Source organism: Hippocampus guttulatus, chromosome 20 (assembly GCF_054856545.1).
Source record: "Hippocampus guttulatus isolate MCC_2025c chromosome 20, RoL_Hgut_1.0, whole genome shotgun sequence".
Classification (NCBI taxonomy): Eukaryota; Metazoa; Chordata; class Actinopteri; order Syngnathiformes; family Syngnathidae; genus Hippocampus; species Hippocampus guttulatus.
Window position 1 is genome coordinate 342,886 of NC_141280.1, and position 14,171 is coordinate 357,056.

The window sequence follows — 14,171 nt, forward strand, 5'->3', positions numbered from 1 at the left end:
CACGCGATACGAACACACCACGCATGCATACATATATCCATATATAGATACGATAGATCTATACATACATACATATATGCATGCGTGTGCGTGCGTACGTCTAGACCGGCACAAGCTGAAGACGCCATTAGAAGACTCACTCGGGAGCCGAAACGAAACATTTTGCACTTTTAGTAAGTGGCCACTTTGGTGAAGTGGAAGGCCACCATTTGCATTTCCGGACTCGCCGATGATCTCGAGCCGAGGAACAGAAATGGATGAAAAGAAAGACCTCGACCGATGAAGGCGACGGCAAATTGGCCAATTCGAGTGTGTGAAATTTTTATTGTTTTCTTACAGTCGCCGTCGGTTTGACAAACCGACGGCTTACAGATATAAAACATCAAGAAATCACATCTGAATACACAACAACTACTTGAAGGATGACCTAAACCTATTTAAAAAAGAAAGTGGAGCTGTCCTTGTCAAAGAAAAATCAAGAATTGATTGAAGAGTCTCGTGTTTTTACGGTTCGGAGGCCTGCAAAACAAAACAAAGATTTTGGAGATTTGGGCGCCAAAAGAAAAGAGCGTTCCAAGTCCCGGCGATGCTCAAGTGCAACCGATCGTCGTCTTAATCGGAAAGTCTCACGTGACCTACGTCGAGAAAACACCGCGACGCCGCTTTCAAATAAGTCCGGCGTCAATGCTTTGAAACTGCACGCCCAAGCGCCGGACCCCGTTCCTTCCACTTTACGACCGAGGGACGCCGCAAAAGCCGAGAGCGAGCGGCCTTCCCGCAGACGTGCGACCGGCAAACCTCGCCCGAAGCCGCTCGGGCGTCGCCAATCATTTGACGAGCCGACGTCACCCGAGTTTGCGTTTGCATGCGCGCTGCGAGCGCGGCGGTCGGCTCTATACTGCGGCGGCGCCGCGCGCCGAAAACCGACGCGCTGGAAGAGAGGCGCGCGTACCTTTGTGGAAAACAAAGCCCCAAAAGGGCTTCAAGATGATCTTTCAGAAATATTTTGTACGGTTGAGGGCTTTCTGCGCGAGCCGGCCGCTATCGTCGGTGATTTTCTCCCAGTCGGTTTGGCCCACCACGAAGCCGATGGCCCGCTTGCGATCGGCGTCCTTTTGCTCCTCCAGATCAGCCCATCGCACCTTTCGAAAGAAGCGGAAAAGAAAAAGTCAGCCGGAGTTTGAGCGGGACATGCGCGGCTCTCAATTTGAACACGAAACAAAGCGCGGAGCTAAAAAGCGCCGGCCGGCCGCCCCCCGCCCCCTTTGGGTCTATTTCGAGCGGGGCATTTCACGGTACGCGAGGATGAATTCAGTGGAGCCGGGCGGGGAAAGGCCCGTGCGGCCAGCCAATAAGCGCAGATGCGGAAAGTATGGCTTTACCCTCTTCTTTCCCGGCTGAGACTTGCGGGTGGCGTAGTCGTCGGGCAGCTGAAGGAAGTCCTCCAGGCCCGCCGCGTGATCGCCGTCGCGCTTCCTCTTGCTGCCGCTCCCCAAACCGTCCAGCTTGTCTGAAGAAATGCACCGTTGCTATTCAGGGCACGCCGGATAAAAATCCCGCTGGCGTTTACGGCCGCAAATACGCCCGCCGCTCTCGTCCAGCTGCTGCTTCCAAGTACCCGCGAAAACGCCGTCGTTTGTTTGCGGGCAAATTAGGCTGAAAACGTTGACGTGCAAGCTCATTTTCCCGCTTCTCGCCACGCAATGGACTCGAGCTATTGACGAGGCCACAGATAAGGAAGGCCTGCGATGCGAGAGCGCCGCGACTCGACGTCCGCCCGCTGGAGCGCTTCAGTCTGTCCATCAACGGCGGCGGGCTTTGTCCGTAACAGACCGCGCTTGGACAAAGTGGATGGCACTCCAAGCTCCTTTCAACGTACCCCGCCGACACCGTTTTCACCGCCGCCGTTAACGTTCACGTCGTTCATTTCACTTTCGCCGTTTCACGGGAACGACCGGAAATAGCGAGAAGGCCTTCGTTAAGACGAACCGCGGGAAGCGAAGGGCCGCCGCGACCTCGCTAACCAACAAAATGTACAGTGCGGGATTCCCCACCGTCGCTTAGCGACACTTCCGGATCGACTCGTAAGTCGTCGTACTTTCGGCGCAGGCGCCGCGAGAGCACGTCCGGCCAAGGTTGAAATCGTCTCGCGCTTTGCAAAGCGAGTCTCCCGGACTAAGCTCGGCCCAGACGACGATTTCGACGGTCGTGCGGCACGGCAACGAAATCGCGGCAGCGGGTTGTTTCACGTCTGATGAAATGCTTTTTTTCTTCGCGTTCACGTTTTCGTCATTGCCACGTTTGTACTGTAGGGCAGCATAAATGTCCCGACCGTATCGCGCGGCGGCGGCCGTTGGCTGGGCCCCCCGAGGCCCGCCGTTTCAGCTGTACGCCAACATCGCAAATGCGGCCCGGTCACGTCGGGGGCGCAAACGCGGAAGTCGTGCGGGTTGTCAACCTACCCAGTTTTGCTTCCGACGTGTCCATCTCCCATTTGCTTTTTGGAATGTAGCCCTAGATTAATTAAAACAGACACTGCAGAGGTTAAACATGGCGGCAAAAGAGAGAGAGAGAAGCAAAAGGATGAGCGCTCGCATTCTGCTTTCGGAGCTCGAGTCCAATCCAAAGTAGAAATGACAAGACTGGCCCGCCAACAGCAAGAGGGGGAAAAAAATGGATTTGGTGAGCTTTGCCACGAGCGCAGACGAATCCGCGCTCGTGGCAAAGACCGCACCGGGAAGCCCTTTCTGATGGCTTCCCGCTTTGGTCGGGTTTCGGCAAGAGTCGCCTTCCTCCCGAGGCGTCGCCTCTGTGGGCCGCGTCGCGCCCGACTGGTGATTTTTTTCATTGGCGCTCGCGACTCAAGCTGAAGGCAAAGGGCCCCGTTTCGAGCCAATTTGAACCCAAAGGCCAAACGTTGACAACAAGGAGAGGCTCAAACACAGACGACGCTCGCGGCTACCGGTGGGACGATGTTCAACACGGACAAGTCAAGTTGCCAGACACAGAAAGAGTGTCGCCATGAAATCAAAGGCTCGCTTACAAGCGCCACACGCGCGCACACACAAAAAATAGCCCCGACAAGACGGTTTTTGAACCGAGTTCTACAATTCTACAATTGCTCCCATTGTCAATGGGTGAGAAGAAGACATTTGCGGTTGGTATTTGAAGCCCGAATGGAGCCCAGGATGTTTGGCTTACAACTTACAAATGAAACATTTCACATCCATGGCAAAGAAAGACGAGCCCCTCGTTTTCCCACAAATGGACATTTTGGTCAATGGAAGAAAAGGACAGTCACCCCCCCCCCCACCCAATAAATAATAGATCAAAACAAGGAGCATTTGCAGTAACACAACAACAACACTTTTTTGTCATACATTCTAAAAGGGTCGATATGAGCAGGCAGTAGGAGATTAAAAAGAAATCTCTTTCTCGCCCGTTTTTTTAAGAGGAACTTTTGCACAACACAAGCGCCATCCATGGCTTCTTGTGCAGATTGTTGAAGAACTCTGGTTAGCAACAAAAGTCAATAAGCAGAAAGCCCTTGGAGCAAAGAAAGGTAGTGGCGATTTTGGGTTTTTTAGGTGAAGAGCGGTCATCGGTTTTATCGGGTGGTCGGGTAAGTTGACCACCCATCTCTCTCTCTTTTTTTTTTTTTTTAGATTGATTGACGGTATATTCCCATTGCACCCGTCACTTGCGGACAGCGTCAAAAGCACAAGAGAAACCGGTCCGCTTCACATTTTGGTATTGGCTCCCTATTTTGCTTCATGGCTCTCTTGTGGTCCATCAAATCATGGCAACGGCGGTTGGCTGAATGCCAGCCAAGGAGGACGCCGCTCACGCAGAGATTCTTAAAATGAGGCTGCCGCCCATTCCAAAAAATAAAAAAAGGCACAATCCGGTGCCGAGAACAAATACAACAGAGCTTTTCATGACCCCAGTTGGCATGGAGGTGTTCCCCGCATTGCTGAATGGAAAACAAAGTGTGTGTGTGTCAAACGTTTGCTTTCAAGTCGCAATTTCATAGTGGCTCTATGAAATTGCGACTTGAAAGCAAGGCGTTTTAGACCGAGAATGTTTTTTCCTTGATGTTCACTGGGTTGGTAAAGCGCTTTCACAAGAGCTGCCGCGGCTGTTGTGAAAGCGCCGGCTAGCTAAATCGGGAAGTATTGTACGCTCAGAATATGCGACCGCGTGACAAGCAAAGACACATTTTGCATTTCGAATAATCGATCGGTTCCAAGCGACCGGTTCGGCTCAAGATGGAATTGCTTTTTTTCTCAGAGGAAAAACAGGATTTCCACTTGAAATGAAGGCAAGGACTTTTGGGCGCCGCGACGAAAAGAGCGTCCCACAAACATGAAAATGAGTCGCCGCACGGGGGTGGGTGAGGGGGGGGGGGGGGGGCAAAATGTCCTACCAGATCGCCCTCTTCCTCCTCCTCTCTCTTGGCTTCCTCGGGCTCATCCTCGGGGTCGAAGTCTTCCATTTCCACCTGGTAACGAAGCCACGTTAGCCGAGGCTCCCAAAGCGAGCAAAGGCGGTCGGTCGCGAAGAACTCGCCTCCTCGATGGCGGCGTCCTGCAGCAGGGCTCGCACATCCAAGCGGACCATGTGGCGAGGCGTGGACTCCCAGCCGTTGGACATCTGCGTGAGGGACAAGCCGTCGGACGATTGTCCCCCGACATCGCGCCGGAATGCGGCGTTTGCGCGACAGACCTTGGCGATGTCCTTCAGGGTGCGCGCGTGGGCGTTTCTCTTTGCGCAGGTGTGGGCGTCGGCCACGATTTCGGCGATGTAGACCTGGACGGAGCACGGGCGACGGTCACGCCGAGATCGGGGGGACTGAATTTCGTGCCTTGAGCGTACCTCAAAACCTTTGGTCTTAGCGGCGCTCCAGAACTGATCGAAGTGGTTGACCCGGTTATTGATGGTGTCCAAGATGATGAAAGGGAAAAAGCCGTCGTCCAAAGTCTTCTTGAAGGTCTTCAGCATGCTGCTGCGGTAGGTGTCCTCCATCTCCGGCTCGTACTCGTACTCGAGAACCTGGAGGACGGCGTCGCAAGTGATCCGGACGCGCTCTTTTTTCTTTTTGTGTGTGTGTGTGAGGGGACGCTCACCTTCCTTTTGACCCTTTTGCCCGTATCGGGGTCTTTCTCGATCTTCTCAACCTCGGTCATGAAATAGTCGTCCAAAACCAGAACTCTGGGCGGGGCGCCGCCACAGTCCACCTCCTTATCCTGAAGGTTGAAATCGAAGCCCAAAGTGAAGTCGCTCTTCAAAAAGCAAAACAAAAAGCGAGAACGTACTCACTCGTATGAGCTTTGCAACGTGGCTCTTTCCGCTCCCCGGCAGGCCCCTCATGATGACGACAATCTGCCACGACAACGGCGTCACAACGAGCACACCCCCCCCCCCCCCCCCCCAAAAGCAAACGCCACGAAGCCGGCCGGCGGCAACGAATACCCTCTCGGGCCGCGACAGCCTGCCGGGGGGTTTGAGAAGATCGTCCACGTTTTTGATCTCGGGCTTCTTCTCCACGGGCGGCACCGGCTGCGGCGGGGGTGCGAGCGGCAGTGCGGAGGGGGGCCCGCGCTCCTCCGGGTAACCTCTCCGGTCTAGCGGGCAATGTTCGCGCGTCAGGAATATTCAAACGACCCCCAAGATTGCGCCGTTTTGTTCCCCCCCCCCGACGGCGCACTGGGCGGGCTCGGAAACTTACCAAACGGGGAGGAGCCGTGGCCGTAGCGCTCGGGCCCGAGCCGCTCGTGTCCGGGCCGCTCGTAGGGAGGCCTTTCGTAGGCGGGCCTCCCGAAAAGATCCTCCCGATCGCGGCTGCCGCTTCGGTCCCTCTCTCGAAGGTCGTGTTCTCTTTCCCGGTAGCCCGGACGATGAGGGGGCCTACGTCGACGCAAAAGCTCGCGATATATTTCATCCCATCGTTTTTTTTATCAAAGCAACACACGACCGGGACGGAGTACCTTTCGTCAACCATCATTAGTGCGCTTGGATCCCAAACAAACATACAAACAAAACGGTATTACGCGGATACAGACGCTGAAAAGTTTGACAAGGACAAGAGGAGGCGGGAAGGCGCTACCTTTCATCTCGATCCCTCGGAGGGTATCTTTCCCTTCCGAATCGTTCCCTTTCATATTCTGCCGCAGGTTTTTCTCGGTAGAATTCTCTCTCTCGGCTGTACTCGCGGCGCTCCGGGTAGGGGTCGGGTCGTCTGTCGTAATAGGGATCTCTGCCGTAAGGATCGCGCAGGGGTTCTGGGGAGCACGGGGCGACAAATTGTCAATGCAAAAAGCAAAACCAAAACCTCCCTTACTGAAAGGGACGCTTGAGCGAGTTTGCGATTGTCAGCGGTAGAACGTCGGGTCCGTCGTAAAGACGACGGACCGCCTTCGGCAGATCCGATCAACGCTTTTAAAAAGTCCCTTTGGTCACTCGCTCGGGTAAGGACCGATCGCGGCTCGGCTTGCTGACGTCACGCCGGCCCCGACGAGTCGTTAGCCGAGCCTTTTCGGTCCGCGGCAAATGGCAAAGTGCCTTTTGAAAGGTGTTCCGTGCGCATGAGAAAGAATGAAGGTTGCTACTTTTGCCAGCGAGGTCAAGCGCTCAACCCACCTTTTTCGTATCCCCTGTCCGGGTCGGGCCTCAGCACAATCCTCTCACCGTAAGCAATCTTCTCCACCGTGGTACCGGGTTCTGAAAAGGTTCACCAATAACCGTCACAAACGGCGTCACTGTTTAAGACGGGGATGTGCCGATCTGGCTTTTTTTTTCTTTTTAGCACCCGAGGCCGAGTCTTTGGTTCGAAGTATCCGTCGATCCCGAGTCTCGATCCAATACCTCGACGACGCATTAAAAAAAATCTCTTTTGGAAGGTGTCACAGCCATAAAGTTTTTCATGAAGGACGACTTGCTCGACACAATAGCGGTCATATATCTTGTCTTTGTCGCGTATTCAATTAGATGTACAGTAGGTTAAACGTGATTTTTATTGACGTTTAACACAACGCTCCGACCTCACAGGAACTGAACAAACTGAACATTTGGATCGTTTTGTAGCTCGGTGACATTTAAAGTGCTCGGAAAATAGTAAGGCCGACCTTTTTCGCCCGACACCGAAAATCGCCCGATCGGCGCCGATGTCCGACCGCGGGATCGCACGGGGACATCCCCGATTTGAAGATGAAAGGAGCTCCAGTGTGCCCCCACATACCGTGTCCGTGGGCGTAATCCACAGTCTTTGGAACGACGGTAGGCGCAGACGCGGCGGGACTCGCGTCCCAAGACTGCGTTTTAGCCGTCTGAACGGACGCGCTCATGCCCTGCGACACATTGGATCGGGTCAATTTGAATGTTTCAAGGAGCAGTCGCGACGTGACGGCTTCACTGCCAATGAATCGAATGCTGACCTTGAGCGCATTTCTGACTTCGGGGGGGATCTCCAAACCCAGGAGCCCGGCGGGGAGGTCAGGCAAAGGGTCGGCGAGTGTCGGCTGAGATGCGGCATCAGTCTTCACGTCTTGCAGTTCCCTGATAGCCGAGGCAAACGCAGACAAAGAAACAATACGGACGGACGTATCGAGGCCGCGCGGCACCGGAGCCGAGTCGGACGTCGCCTACCTCATCCGTTTTAATTCCTGGGCAGCCTTTAAGATGATTTCATGCTGCCGCTGGGAAAGAGCGAGCACGTTCCCTCCCTGTTGGTCCGCCGAATTCGCCGGCAGGTTTTCGCCGGGTTCATTTTGAAGCGGGGGTTCGTCTCTGTGGTCGCGGAAGGGGGTGAAGGTTCTCTCCGTCGGGGGGTCAAATGTAGAAGGGCGATTCCAGTCCGGAGGATGCGCCGGATCTTCCGATCGCGATGGCGCTTCATCGGTGTAATCGCGAACTCTGATATCGCCTCTTCGACGGTCATACTCCTCGAACGGATGCGGGGGACCTCGGTCCCTTTCCTCAAGCCAGCCGTCGTCACGGTAATGCTCCGGGGCCGGGGGTGGATCGTCCCTGGCTGGCGGAGAACGCTTTCTTTCCCATTCGGGGTCAAAGAACCTGCCGTCGCGTCGAGGGTCCTCAAGACGAGGCGGCCCGCGCCGATGGTCGTCTTCTCCGTGGCCGTAGTCGTCGACGAAACCGCAACCGTATCCATCTTCCTCTTGGTGCGGCGCACCTGGCCGCATGGCACCTCTTGTCCTTCCCCGACCCGTAGGCCCCCCTCTCATTTCACCGGCCCTTTCAATGATCTCGTGCGGCATCGGAGGACGTCTGCCGTAGGGCGGCCGCCAATCCTGCTCGGACTCCATCTCGTCTCGATAAAACGATTCGTCGCCGGTTTCCATTTGTTTGTGAGGTGGTGGCCACCTGCCTCTTCCTCCTCCCGAGCGCATTAAGTTGTGAGGATCCTCACCGTGGTACATGTAAGGACCCGACTCGTCCATATCGCCAGAGTCCATACCGTAGCCGAATGGCTCTTCATCCGGTGGCCCGTGCGCAAAGTGCGGCGGGCGTCCTCTCCCCGGCATGAAAGCGGGATGGCCGCACGGTCGTCGACCGCGGCCAGGCGGAAATGGAGGTCTCATCCCTCTCATTGGAGGACCCCCGTTTCCCCAACAAGATTCCTCTTCATCATGGTACTCAGCTGGCTCAGTTTCTTCCCATTCACTGTTCATAGGTTCCCCCCTACCCATGGGCGGGCCGCCTCTACCCATGGGCGGACAGCCCCTCCCGACGAGCGGACCTCCCCTGCCCATGGGCGGTCCTCCCCTGCCCATGGGCGGTCCTCCTCTGCCCATGGGCGGTCCTCCTCTACCCATGGGCGGTCCTCCTCTGCCCATGGGCGGAGCTCCCCTGCCCATGGGCGGAGCTCCCCTGCCCATGGGCGGTCCTCCCCTGCCCATGGGCGGACCTCCCCTGCCCATGGGCGGACCTCCCCTGCCCATTGGCGGCCCACCTCTGCCCATTGGCGGTCCACCTCTGTGCATTGGCGGTCCTCCTCGGCCCATTGGCGGTCCTCCTCGGCCCATTGGCGGTCCTCCTCTTCCCATGGGCGGTCCTTCTAAACCCAGTGGCGCACCTCCTCGGGTCATCGGCCGCCCTCTCATCACCGGCGCGCCTCTCCTCCTAGGAGGTCCTTGCATTGGTTCTTCATAATACTCCTCCTCTGCCTCAAAGTGATGGTCCTCCGGCATCCAAATTTCTTCCCCTGGTTCCTCAGGCGCCTCACCACCAAACTCCTCATACGGCGACCCCTGCCATTCGTAGTCCTCTTGCTCCGACACCTCGTAAAATTCTTCCTCGGGAGGCAGAAATTCATGACGCATTTCGTCCGACTCCTTCTCAGGCGGTCCGCTGTTTTGTCCGCTGAAGTCTACGCGTCCCCTCTGCCCGCGTCCTCCGCCACGACCTCGCATAGGCCCCAGGGGCTGACCTCGTCCTCTTGCCGGGGGAGGACCTACACGTTGCGGCCTCGACTGCAATTGTGCGGGCCCTTGCTTCTCCTCTTGTTTTTGGGAGGCAACAGAGGAAGTGGTGTTATTTATCGCAGAGCCTTTGGGTTTGGGGTAATCCTGTGAGGTAGCTTGTTTTGATTCCGTCGGAGTAGCGGCAGACTGTGCTGGATTGCCGTCAACTTGTTTGGGTGAGTTACAAATGTCCATGGAATCATCCTCCTCTGCGCTTGTCATTTGGGTTTGAGGAATTGGTTCGTTGGGAATAAAAAATCCAACACTGTCCAGCATGTCATCCGTCATGTCTTTGTCAGCGGTCGCATGACCAGATTTGGTTTTACTCGTTTGCTCGTCAGTTGGAGGCAGTTCGACCGATTTTAACGAAGACTCCCCACTGACAGCTTGCGCGGGGCCTTGTTTGGCTTGGGGCGGGGGCTCTTCCTGCCTCGGTGGCGGCGCCGGAGGGCCTTCGGTGGGAGGCTGCGGGCCAGCCTGTCTCGGGGGCTGGTCGAATCGAGACCGCTTGTCGAAAGGGAGCGGAGGCGGATGGTCAAATCTGGGCGGACCGTCAAAACGCGACCCGGGTTGGTTCAAACGGGGCGGTCCGTCGAAGCGCGGGGGGGGTTGATCAAATCGAGCCGTTCCGTCAAAGCGTGTCCCTGGTTGGGTAAACCTCGGTGGACCGTCAAAGCGGCGCGGAGGTGGCTGGAACAGAGGAGGACGCTCAAAGCGCTGATCGAATCTCGGAGGTCCCTCAAACGGCACGGGTTGGCTGAATCCGGGGTTGCTCGCTCTAAGAACATATGTTTAGACGGTAAAACAATGTCGTTATCATGAACAGTGAAACGCACGGTTGAATTCTATTCAATCTGCGCCTGATCAGCAACGAGTACGGGCACTGACCTCGGGCCCCCAATGCTGTTGAAGTTGGGGGGCGGAATATTGACAGGACACGCGGGTCGCAATCCGGCCGGGGCGCCTCCTTTGGGTGGCGGTCCGGCGGCAGTTGGAGAGTGCCGAGGACCCGGCGGCGGACCTTGCGAGGTGGGACCGACGGCAACCGAAGGAGGCGTCGGCGGCGGCGGCTGATTCATTTGTGGCCGAGTCACTGGCGGCGGCTGACTCAACGGCGGCGGCGGCTGACTCAACGGCGGCGGCGGCTGATTCGTCGGCGGCGGCGGCATTCGCATGCCTTGTCCGGGGTAAGCGCCGAACGGCCCCATAGCCGCACTGTTATACTGCATGGCGGCGTACGGCACCATGGCGGTGAGGGTGGCGATGGTCTCCTGAATGTGGGCGTTGGTAGCATTCATCTGATCCTGCCACTGCTTCCACTGGTTCTCATAGTCATGCAGCTGGTCTTTGTGCGGGTAGGTTTGGAACTGCTCGAACCACAGCCTGAAGGTAAGCTCCCACTCTTGGAAAAGAGGGGCGAACTGCTGCTTCTGCACTTCGTAATGCCTCAGCTGCAGCTCGGCTGACATCGCCTGCAAAGAAAACACCACGGGCTTGATTTATAGCGATCCCAAATAGTGGGGACTCCATTGCATGTCCATGCCAACAGATCGCCCGTGCGATTGGTGGGCACGTTGCACGTGGTTTAACCAAGGGGTTTCGAGGCCCGAAAGAGTCGTCTGCCCCCCACCCCCGCCGATGGGCAATTTTGTTCCTCAATGACTTTATATCACGTGGAGGGCAGACACATCTGGCTTGGTAAGAAAAAACCAATTGGTTTGCCTCCCATCGACGCCGAGAATAAAATCCCTTCCGCTTAAAAGGCCACATGCCGCAACCGTGTACAAAACTCAACACAGAGAGGTCGGCATTGGCTTCCCGTTTCCACCTACCTGGAGGTTTGCAGGCTGCTGAATGAGCGGCTGATACTTTTCGAGTATCTGCTGAAGCTTTTCGTGCTGCCGCATTAGAGCCTGATAGTGCAAGCTGACCCTCTGCTGCTGAACCTGCTGCCACTGAGCCGCCGCGGCCTGGAGCTGCTGGAGTCGGGCCGCCTCCTCCGGGTCTTGCTTTTTGTCCGGCTTCAACACAGATACGCGGCAAGATTGGAGCGCCCCGTGGCCGCGGGCGCAACATGAGAGTGTTCCCGGCGAGCGGGCCCGCGCAAGCATTGTCGGAGAGCTCACCTCGGGTGGTGGAGGCGGAGCCGGTTGCTCTTCCTTGGGTGGGGGCGGAGGAGGCGCACCTTTGGGAGGCTCGGACGGAAGAGGCGGCTGCACGGCGTGGCTGTTGGGGGGGTCGGCATGATTTGGATTCTGCTTGGCTCTCTCTTGCTTCAGCTTCTGCAGATTCTCCAGATGCTGCTTGTACCAAAGTTGCTGCTGATCCTGGGTGAACATTCATATTTACTCAACCCCTGGAAGACGCGCACACATCAAGCTTGCTGTCGTCAACAATTAGTCCAAACATGCCAACGTTTGTTGCTTTGTCTAAGGAGCCACGTTAGCCAAGGGGTAGTTCACCCTGGCAAGCGGCTCCTTTTTCAAAACCAAACGCGCGATCGAACGGCGGCGCGTGTTTTCGAAGGCCGCCGACGCTGCCTTCCCGTCGGGGTCGCAAATGTCCGCACGCGCTTTTCTTGAAGATGGTCAACATTGACTTCCTTGTGGCAAGAAAAAACACCGCAGCGGTCGGCGAACGTCTGGTGACGTTTCGGCGATCGTTTGGTGAACATTTGCGACCTCGAACGAACCCCGACGGGAACGCATCATTCGCTGCCATGACAAACATGAGCAACTGGTCGCCGCTCGGTGGGATCAGGGCTTTACTATTGGAGGCAACGACAGACAGTGATTTGCGGTTTGCTGTACACAGATACGCCGACAAAGACCATGGAACGTTCGAGAGCATTTATACGGACAAGAAAATGTGAAATTGCCGACTGCAAAGGCGAAAATTGTGCATAAACCTGCCGACCAAGACCGCTGCGTGGAGCGCGCTTTCAATTCAAGACTATTGCTACGGATCACGTGTAGTTGTTTGATCGAAGTGGGAATGGAAAGAAATTTGTTGACAACTACCTGCAGATTGGAGCTGTCCTTGTCTTTAACGAGTGAGTCCTTTGTTTTTGGAGCAGCGTTGGCCTCCGGAGGTTTCGCCGACTGGTGCTCGGGCGGAGGAGGGGCCGGTTTGGCGTCAATCTTGTGCGGCTGTGGAGGAAGCGGAGGCTGCGAGTGCTCCGGCGGTATCGCGACGCCGTCTCCCTTTATGTGCGACTGCGTTCCGCCGCTTCGATCCAACGGGGCCGCTTCCGTCGAATGCCACGCCGGCGCAGAGTACCCACCCGGGGGCCCGCCGGCGCCGTAGGCCGCCGGGGGGCCGCCGTGGTGGAGCACGTTCTGGAGCTGCTTCTGGTGGAGCATCTGGAGCTGCTGCATCTGCTGGCGGTGCTGCTCCTGCAGGCTCGAGAACATGGAGCCGCTCGACGGGGCCTGCAAGGAGCCGAAACTCGTCGGGGACCCCGTGTGGCCTCCGACCTGCAGCTTTCGCGGGCCGGGCGCTCCGTAGTTCTGCGACTGGGGCGCCCCATAGTTCCCCCACGAAGGGTACATGGTTCCGACAGGAGGCGTCCGGGCGTCGCCGCCTTTGTGCTCACATTCAGCCGGGGACCCCGAGGCGCGCAATGCTAACGCTCGCTAGCTAGCTCGCAAAAACGTGAGCTACTACATCGTCTGAGACAAACGGACAACGTCCCGTTAAAAGGCGTTCTACCCGCACCGGTATCGTTTTAAGTTCTCCCTTAGAACCAGAAGTATGTGTACTTTTATCTTTAGGACATAGACATATATGAAGATAAATATATAGAGATATTTTTACATCCCTCCAGTCGGTTGGAGCGTCTGTGACTCCGGCGGCCAGTACGAAGTGACGTCACGTGTTTTGAGTGACGACTTCCGCTCAGTCGAGACCATTCACTCACTCACAAATCGTAACTTAAAAAAAAAGACTAATTTATTCACCTTTGAATGTGAAATTATGTGATGACTGGTGAAATTGCTCTACCGTATTATTAGTTCATTTTTTGGGTCAATGCAAATGGCGGAACAAATCAAAAGCAGTCAGCGAACAAACGCCAGAGCACCCCCCTCCCCCAAAAAATCTAAACAAAACAGCAATACAAGAAAAGGTGAACGAGAACAAATGTTATGTCAGACTGAACTAAACTGGCTAGCTTTGACTTTCGGGTGTTTTCACCAACCTCAAGAAATAGGTGTTCGTCGATTATGGCCGCTTGAGGGCGCCATTTACAAGATCATTTCTACCCAGGAAGCAGTTCGAGGCTGTCAATTATTTTTTAGATCAGGTGTGACCGAGGGACAACTTAAATCATAATGGCTGTGACGGAAACAACAGAGTCGTAATTGTCTTCAGTGTTACAAGCATGACCCAAGTGCAAAGACCCCCCCCCCAAAAAAAAGACTCGAGGACCCACAGGAGGTAAAAAGAGGACCACCCACTTAGGCTTGCCCTTGAGGTCGTCCGCTATTTCTTATCCCTAACTTAAGACCACCCGTAAATGTGTATTCATTTTTGAGCGCGGCCACTTTAAAAAAGAAACGGTGAAAGCGGATTCATCAAGGCCACCCTGTTTAATGCGCCCGTTAATTAGTTTGTCAGCAGTGTTTTAGCATGGCCTAATGACTTCATATTTCACAGATGACATTAGAGGGGTGTTAAAAGACAGGGGTGTGG

The 14,171-nt window shown here is 55.8% G+C and overlaps 1 protein-coding gene across 2 annotated transcripts; it reads right to left on the reverse strand.

Annotated features, from left to right (window-relative positions):
• Positions 1-304: 304 nt before the first annotated feature.
• Positions 305-13,356, reverse strand: ylpm1 (YLP motif containing 1). Of its 2 annotated transcripts, XM_086099652.1 has the most exons (22): positions 12,500-13,356; positions 11,606-11,806; positions 11,312-11,500; positions 10,368-10,951; positions 7,645-10,257; positions 7,434-7,554; positions 7,238-7,346; positions 6,640-6,720; positions 6,107-6,281; positions 5,988-6,011; positions 5,729-5,907; positions 5,473-5,624; positions 5,320-5,382; positions 5,127-5,246; positions 4,876-5,052; positions 4,726-4,809; positions 4,570-4,653; positions 4,427-4,501; positions 2,463-2,514; positions 1,383-1,510; positions 953-1,142; positions 305-519 (listed from the first exon to the last, which is right to left on the reverse strand). In XM_086099652.1, the coding sequence occupies exons 1-21, from the start codon at positions 13,028-13,030 to the stop codon at positions 996-998; spliced, it is 5,889 nt and encodes a 1,962-aa protein (XP_085955778.1). In that variant the 5' UTR covers positions 13,031-13,356; the 3' UTR covers positions 305-519; positions 953-995. The 2 variants fall into 2 exon arrangements, with proteins under 2 accessions (XP_085955778.1, XP_085955779.1); XM_086099653.1 differs by lacking the exon at positions 5,988-6,011.
• Positions 13,357-14,171: the final 815 nt, after the last annotated feature.

What these genes read in the sequence shown, in the direction of transcription:
- ylpm1 (XM_086099652.1), bottom strand. Translation starts at nt 13,030, where the DNA reads ATGTACCCTTCGTGGGGGAACTATGGGGCGCCCCAGTCGCAGAACTAC. An exon ending in AGGACAGCTCCAATCTGCAG is followed by an intron (nt 11,807 to 12,499) that starts GTAGTTGTCAAC and finishes ATGTTCACCCAG; the next exon opens with GATCAGCAGCAACTTTGGTA. An exon ending in GGATTACGCCCACGGACACG is followed by an intron (nt 6,721 to 7,237) that starts GTATGTGGGGGC and finishes GAACCTTTTCAG; the next exon opens with AACCCGGTACCACGGTGGAG.